Here is an 8,489-nt window from a genome sequence, read left to right as displayed (position 1 = left end):
GCAGAAAGAAAGAAGGCACTCCTACTCTTCAAGACAGCATGGATGTAAAGCTCTTTTACATAAAAACTAGCAGTGGCTTCAAATCCAAATCATTCAGTTTGCCTTTCCTTCAAGTTTCCCCATAATCTGGATCCATTTTTGTGCCCATTCACTCTCCGCTGTGAACGCAACAAGCTAATGAGGATTTTGTCCTCAATGATGCTCTTTGCTTCATAGATCTTCTAGACATCCATTAGAACATGTACACATGCACGCAAGCACACAAACACACCTGTTTTTAGTGGAACAATGCTTTTGGATTCCTGGGTCCAATTATGACCTTCTTCCCTGACAGTGACCTGGAACATATCATGAGATTTAATTCTGTAAGTAGTGTGTTGCTGTGATCACAAACCTTCCTGGTAAACTGTGCTCATGGGGGTAATGCCGGGAAGCATTTTTTAAAAGTTACACTATAATTTGTGTCACATTTTCTTGTAGATATTTAGCAAAGGAAGCTTATTTGGGGTCCCACAGACAATTGTCATCCTTGAAGTGAAATTTGCTCTCTACTGCCTCTTTCTATATGTGTTATGACTAGAGAGCACATTTATGAAAAAAATCTTGAAACTGAAGACAAATACCAGGTACCAGGCTCAATAGGCAGCCATGTAGTCGTACACTTCACCAATTTGTTTAATGTTCAGGTTTACTGATACTTACATCTTTATTTGAAATGAATGAGACAATATCCTCTATAATTTATGAATTAAGGCTTGTGAGTAATCAGTGCTGATTCCATATATTGTTAAACTAAAGACACACAAGTTTTCTTCCCCCTTCTTTACAAATGTGTATAGATATAGCAAGAAACAATAAGACACTTAAAACCACTTGCAGATAAGCAGTATTTACCTTGCAATGAATGATACTGGATCCTTTGTTTGCTCTGTAGATTATTTTAATGATTGATTCAAGATAAAAGTAAAGAAGTGAAGAATGTTTAGTTTATGTAAGTTATACAAGGAAGACAAACACCAGGCTTGCGGGGGATGTAAGAAAGCAGGGGAAGGAGTTAAAGAGAACAAGAGGGGCCCAGTTGTGCCTCAGCTGAATAATGTCAACCTAAGAACTCTAAATCACAAAGCTTAAATATGAAGCAGGTGTTGAACTAGACCTTTCACTGCAGGAGTAAGAAAATTTAAAACAACATCACTTCAGGATATACCAAGACAGGAGTGGGTGGAATGGATGTAAATATCTGATGCCCATATATGATTAGTGAAAAATTGGGATCTCAAGTATAATTAAAACCAAGTGAAATTCAGCAGAAGCTACTGAGGCAAATTAAGGGAAAAGATACAATCCACTGGACATTTCCTCAGCATTACATTCTAGTTGAAATCACACAAAGGTTATGTTATCTCTGTGGTACAAAGACAACTGGCTTTACACAGCAGTTTAACTGACTGGTGGTTGCATCCGTACCTAAGTTTTAGCATTCCACAGTTAGTGTACTCATCATAGTAGATGCAGGGATTAGCTGGAAGGAAAAACATGGTTACACACATTAAAAATATCACATTAGCTGGGGAAAAAGATCATCTCCTTAAAGATATAAACATAAATTTATTAATAACTAATACTTTTTATTATCATGAGCTAACAAAATTAGAATGGAAAACAGGTAAGAAGTCTGTTATTTTAAACAATGACCAGAGGGGAGAGGGTAGGGAAGGATTTACAGGAACTAGTATAAAGGACACATGGACAACAACTAAGGGGGGTGGAAATGGGAGGGAGGTGGGGGGCACGGGGGGTGGGCTGGGATGGGAGTAAAAGACAGAATATTGTAGTCGAAAAATAATCAAACAAAAAAAAGGAATATGAAATTATGGTTTGCAACTAAACAGATTTCCTTCATCACAATTCTTTTTGGTAGGACATATCTAAGCAGATTAGAGATGAATCATCTTTATCAATTAGAATATCATTTTGAAACCATCAACATTGTACTCTATATATAGTAAAGTGCTAAAAGTTTTACTTATTCATTGTAGTCTGTTTATTTGATGCTGTGTCATTTGATGGGTGAGGCAATGCTCTGGATTATTAAAATTAATATACACCCATAAATGCTAGGGTTTATTTCTGGGCTCGCTATTCTAGTTTCGTGGGCACATATCTGTCTTAAACCACTACAACACTGATTACTGTAGTTTTGCAGTGAGTTTTGAAATCAGAAAGTGAAAGTCATCTAGCATTGTTTTTTAATGAAAAAATTAATATGTAGCCAATTAAAAATTACATAAAATCCACATATAGAATACCCACATTTTTCAAATAATCTCTTTACCCAGAGAATTTTCTTAAATAAAAATGCAGTGGGTTTTATTCTACAAACAGGCATATATATACATCAATATTTATTTACATAAGTTATCTATCATTATCCTATTGTCTTCTGCTATGTAATATTTTAGAAAAATATAATGTGATAAATTTTTTTATGTAACATGTTTTTTCTTTGACTTGTCTGAGGTGTTTTCATTAATATTTTTCTTTTATTCTTTATTCTCCTTAGTTTTATTGAGCTATAACTGCTATATAACATTGTATTAGTTTAAGGTGTACAACACAATAATTATATATACATATATGAACACTATATACATACTATATAAATATATACATATATATTTATATATATTTACTATATAAATATATATATATATATATATATATATATATATATATATATATACAAGTTGTCTTAATCCATTTATCTGTCAATAGACTGGTTGTCGTTTCCATGACCTCGCTATTGGTAATAACAATAAACACGAGGGTGCAGATATCTTTTTGAGCTAGTGTTTTCAGTTTCTTTGGATAAATAAATAAGAGTAGAGTTGCTGGATCATGTCACAGTTCCATTTTTAATTTTTTGAGGAAGTTTCATACCATTTGCCATAGTGACTGCACCAGTTTACATTCTCATTAACAGAGTACAAGGGGTTCGCTCTTCTCCATTTTGCCCTCACTTGTTATCTCTTGTCTTTTCCATAATAGTCATTCTAACAGGTGTGAGGGAAAAACTCGTTGTGGTTTTGATTTGCATTTCTCTGATGATTAGTGATGATGAGTGTCTTTTATGTGCCCAATAGGAAAGAGGGTCAGAGGGTTAAGGTAGTCACTATCTTCTTTGTAAAGGTGTCTATTTAGTTCTTCTGCCCATTTATAAATTGGATTGTTTGGGATTTTTGCTGTTGAGTCATATGAGTTCTTTACATATTTTGGATATTGACCCTAATTCAGATATATGATTTGCCAACATTTTCTCTGATTTCTAAGTTTCTTTTTCATTCTGATAGCTTTCTTTGAGATGCAGAAGCTTTTTAGTTTGATGTAGTACTACATGTTTACTCTTGCTTTTTTTTTAATTTATTTTTTTTATTGATTATGCTGTTACAGTTGTTCTATTCCCCCCTTCATTCCCCTCCACATACTCTTGCTTTTGTTGCCTTTGCTTTTGGTATTAAATTTTAAAACTCATTCCCAAGACTGATGTAAAGGAGATTTCCCTCATGTTTTATTTTATGAATTTTATGGCTTCAGCTTCAGCTTTCATGTTCAAGTTTTTAATCTACAATGAGTTAATTTTGTATATGGTGTAAGATAATGGTACTATTTCATTCTTTTTCACGAGGCTGTCTAGTTTTTCCACCACCATATATTGAGGAGACTATCCTTTCCCCTGTATAGTCTCTTCAGACTACTTGGCTCCTTTGTTGTAAATTAGTTGACTGCATATGCATTGGTCTATTCCTGGCCTTTATCTTCTGTCCCATTGATCTATGTTTCTGTTTTTATGTCAATACCATACTGCTCTGATGACCGAAGTTTGTATTATAGTTTGAAATCACGACTGATACCTTCAGCTTTATTCTTTTTTCTCACGGTTGTTTTGACCACTTGAGGTCCTTTGTGGTTTTATGCAAATTTTCTGATTAATAGGTCTATTTCTATGAAAAAATGCCAATTGAATTTTGATAAGGATTGTATTCAGTATGTAAATAACTTTGGATAAAATGTACATTTTAACAATATTAATTCTTACAATCCATGAGTATGTAATATATTTCCATTTGTTTATATCTTCTTCAATTTCCTCATCAATGTATAATACTTTACAGTGTATAGATTTTTTACATTCTTAGTTATATTTATTCTTAGGTATTTTTTATTTTTGACATAATTATAACTAGGATTGCTTTTTAATATATTTTTCTGATAGTTTATTATTGTGTATGTAAACAGAACTAATTTTCGTATATTGATTTTGTATCCTGAAAATTTATTGAATTCAATTATGAATTTTGGCAATTTTGGTACTGTTTTTAAAATTTTCTATACACAATATAATACCATCTGCACTTAAAAAGTTTTACACCTACATGCCATAACAAGGTCAAGTGGGTAGGGAAATCATAGAGCAGCAAGAAATGTGAGAACACTGGTAACTTGAAAGCACTATGTCTAATTTAAGAGCTAGAGTGAGAGAGCCCAGAAATCTTTTGTCACACATAGAAAAATTTATACTTATGTTAATATTTTATCTAGGTTGCCCCTGTTAGGGTCTTTAAAATTTAGGGTGGTCACTTGATTTAGACCTACACATTCTAATTCCCATTCTAATAGATTTAATCAATGGTCTAGGTCACTCGTGGTAGAAGTGGAAATCAAATAATGTTGATCTTTCCTGTTAAACGATTGAAATAATAGTTATAGGAAAGCGCAATGTTATTAAATGCTTGATTTAAAGGACTCATGACACCTGAGTCAACAGTCAACATTAAGCAAACTAGCATGTAAAACTTACTACAAAGGCCATTGTCACAGTTACTGGGACAGGCTTCACATGGACTTCCCAGATTATAAGGTAGACTCTTTCTTTCAGGTTCATTTCCCCTTAAAAAAAAAAAGTGGTCTAGTAAAATTGATGTTTGAAAAAGACATATAAAATATACTCACTATTTACAATTAATTTTAAATACAATTTTTGAAAACCATTTGTATATAATGATAATCTTTAAGATGGGCTTAATATTTCTAGAATTACAATGAGAATAATTTATCTCTTTAAATGTACAACTGGCAAATGTGGTGTCCTAAGAATACTTTGAGGCAGTTTGTATCTCTTTATACAGTCAAGTCCTAAGTAGCATGCAGCTTGAGAACCATTTATAACAGGAAACTTTTCTTTATACCCATAAGAACTTGATGAACAGTCGTGAAAAATTACATGTTCTTAACAATGCTAACAAAAGTTCTGGGTCAAGATGGCAGGATAGGAAGATATGGCTCACCTCTTCTCACAACCACATCAAAATTATGACTAAAATATAGAATAGCCATCATTTAGAACCATACGAAATCAAATTAAATGAAAGTCTGACAACTTCAGAATTAATGAAACCACATCCATCAAGGCTGAGATGGCAAGCTGGAGCCATATCTGAGACTCCATCAACCTGGCTAACACTGTTTGACTTGCCTTGGAGACCCCCAGAGACTCTGTCCCACCCAATTTATAGGCCAACCCAAGTTGCATTTTCATATAAATAGCTGGTATTGGCTCATGCTTCACAACTTCTTAAATCCTATCAAACAAGCAACAGCTGGCCTCAGTAGACCCCAGGCCCTACACTAAAAGCAACCAAAAGCCTAGAACTAAAAGCCTAGATTCATAGTTTGGCTTCACTTGGGAATCTCTAAGCCTGGCATAAGTAGCAGCCATCTCAGATTGCTTTATAGCTCAGGAAGGGCGGACCCAAGCAAAACACAGGTGGAGGCTGATCTTGGCCTGTACCACCTGAGAAATTCCAGGGCCACTGCAACTAGTGGACAGCTACAGACCACTTCAGGGTACCATCACCCAGCCCTGCACAGCTGATCCTCCAGGGAGGGTGGAGATTGGTGGTAAGTGGTCCCAGCCAAACCTTGCTACTAATTGGCCTAGGTAAATTCCTCCCATTGATCTGCTAACAGTAACCAAGGCTCAACTACAAGAAGAAGGTATACTCAGCCCACAGAAAGTTCATACCACAAATACGCAGCTTGGTGATAGGCGAGGCTGTGTCATTGAATCCTACAGGACACCTACCACTTTAGGCAGCACTACCAAGATACAGAGTCAAGGCAGCTCTACCTAATACATAGAAACAAACATAGGGAAGCTGCCAAAACAAGGAGACAAGGAAACATGGCCCAAGCAAAAGAATAGATCAAAACTCCAGAAAAAAAGCTAAATGAAATAGAGATAATATATCAGATGCAGAGTTCAAAACACTGGTTATAAAGATGCTCAAGGAACTTAGTGAGAACCTCAACAGTATACAACAAATCCAGTCAGAAATGAATACATTCATTGAAAAAAAGAATAATTTACAGGGAAACAACAGTAGAGTGGATTAAGCCAAGATTCAAGTCAATGCTATGTTGTAACATAAGGAAGCAAAAAATAAAAAATTAAAAAACAACCAATCAGAACAATAAGAAGAAAAAAGAATCCCTGCCCCCCCCCAAATGAGGATAGTACAAGTAGCCTCTGGAACAACTTCAAGATGTCCAACATTCATATCATAGGGGTACTAGAAGAAAAAGAGAAAAGAAAAATATTGGAAATCTATTCGAAAAAACAATGAAAGAAATCTTCATTAATTTGGTGAAGGAAATAGATATGCAAATCCAGGAAGCACAGAGAGTCCCAAACAAGATGGATGCAAAGAGACCCACTCTAAGACACATCATAATTAAAATGCCAAAGGTTAAAGATAAAGAGATAATCTTGAAAGCAGTGAGAGAAAAGCAGTTAGTTACCTACATGGGAGTTGCTATAAGACTGTCAGCTAATTTCTCAAAATAATCTTTGCAGTGTAGAAGGGTTTGATGAGAAATATTCAAAGTTATGAAAAGCAGGGACCTACAGCCAAGATTACTTTACCGAGCAAAGCTATCATTTAGAATAGAAGAGCAGATAAAGAGCTTCCCAGACAAGAAAAACTAAAAACATTCATTATCACCAAACCATTATTTTTAAAATATATTTTATTGATTACACTATTACAGTTGTCCTATCCCCCCTTTATTACCCTCTACACTGCATACCCCCTCCCACCTGCATTCCTTATCTTTAGTTCATGTCCATGAGTCATACATATCAGTTCTTTGGCTTCTACATTTCCTATACTATTCTTAACCTCCCCCTATCTATCTTCTACCTACAATTTATGGTACTTATACTCTGTACCTTTTCCCCCTCTTTCCCCACCCACTCCCCTGCTGCTAACCCTACATGTGATCTCCATTTTTGTGATTCTGTTTCTGTTCTAGTTGTTTGCTTAGTTTGCTTTTGTCTTTGTTTTAAGTTCAGTTGTTAATAACTGTGTTTATTGTCATTTTACTGTTTATATTTTTAATCTTCTTTTGCTTAGATAAGTCTCTTTAACATTTTATATAATAAGAGCTTGGTGATGATGAACTCCTTTAACTTGACCTTATCTGAGAAGCACTTTTTCTGCCCTTCCATTTTAAATGAAAGCTTTGCTGGATAGAGTAATTTTGGATGCAGGTCCTTGCCTTTCATGACTTTGAATACTTCTTTCCAGCTCCTTCTTGCCTGCAAGGTTTATTTTGAGAAATCAGCTGATGGTCTTATGGAAACTTTTTTGTAGGTAACTGTCTCTTTTTCTCTTGCTGCTTTTAAGACTATTTTCTTATTTTTAATCTTGGCTAATGTGATTAAGATGAGCCTTAGTGGTCCTCCTTGGATCCAACTTCTTTGGCACTGTCTGAGCTTCATGGATTTCCTAGAATTCTATTTCTTTTACCATCTTGAGGAAGTTCTTCATTATTTTTTCAAATAAGTTTTCAATTTCTTGCTCTTCCTCTTCTCCTTGTGGCACCCCTCTGATTCAGATGTTGTAACATTTAAAGATGTCCTGGAGGTTCCTAAGCCTCTCCTCGATTTTTTAAAATTCTTGTTTCTTCACTGTGTGGTCTGGTTGAATGTTTCTTTCTTCCTTCTGATCCATGCCATTGATCTGAGCCCCAGCTTACTTCCCATCATAATTGGTTCTCTGTACATTTTCATTTATTTCACATAGCATAGCCTTCATTTTTATTCTAATTTGTTACCATATTTAACCAATTCCATGAGCATCCTGATTATCATTGCTTTGAACTGTGCCTCTGATAGGTTGGCTATCTCTTCATTGCTTAGTTGTATTTTTTCTGGAGTTTTGATCCTTTCATTTGGGCCATTTTTTTTTTCTCAGCACACCTGTTATGTAGTAAGGGGTGGAGCCTTAGGTGTTCATTAGGGTGGGGCAACTCACATTGCTGAGTTGTAGAACTGTATGTTGGGGAGGGGTCTGAAAGAGAACAATGCCACTTGCTCCACTCTCTGCTGGGTTTTGGTCACTTTCCCCACTACCTACAATCAAATTGGG

The 8,489-nt window shown here is 35.0% G+C and overlaps 1 protein-coding gene across 2 annotated transcripts in view; it reads right to left on the bottom strand.

Moving 5' to 3' along the window:
* Positions 1-868: 868 nt before the first annotated feature.
* CRISP1 (cysteine rich secretory protein 1) overlaps positions 869-8,489 on the bottom strand; it is a 33,193-nt gene continuing 25,572 nt past the window's right edge. For both annotated transcript variants that reach the window (XM_053668318.1, XM_053668317.1), the window contains 2 exons: positions 4,859-4,947; positions 869-1,522 (listed from right to left, as the gene is read on the bottom strand). In XM_053668318.1, the coding sequence (XP_053524293.1) occupies positions 1,395-1,522; positions 4,859-4,947 (217 nt within the window). In that variant the 3' untranslated portion in view covers positions 869-1,394. The remainder of the gene's footprint in view (positions 1,523-4,858; positions 4,948-8,489) is intronic.

This window comes from Artibeus jamaicensis, unplaced genomic scaffold (genome assembly GCF_021234435.1).
Source record: "Artibeus jamaicensis isolate MK-2021 breed Jamaican fruit bat unplaced genomic scaffold, CSHL_Jam_final contig_484, whole genome shotgun sequence".
NCBI lineage: Eukaryota > Metazoa > Chordata > Mammalia > Chiroptera > Phyllostomidae > Artibeus > Artibeus jamaicensis.
This window is presented reverse-complemented; position numbering and strand designations above follow the sequence as displayed.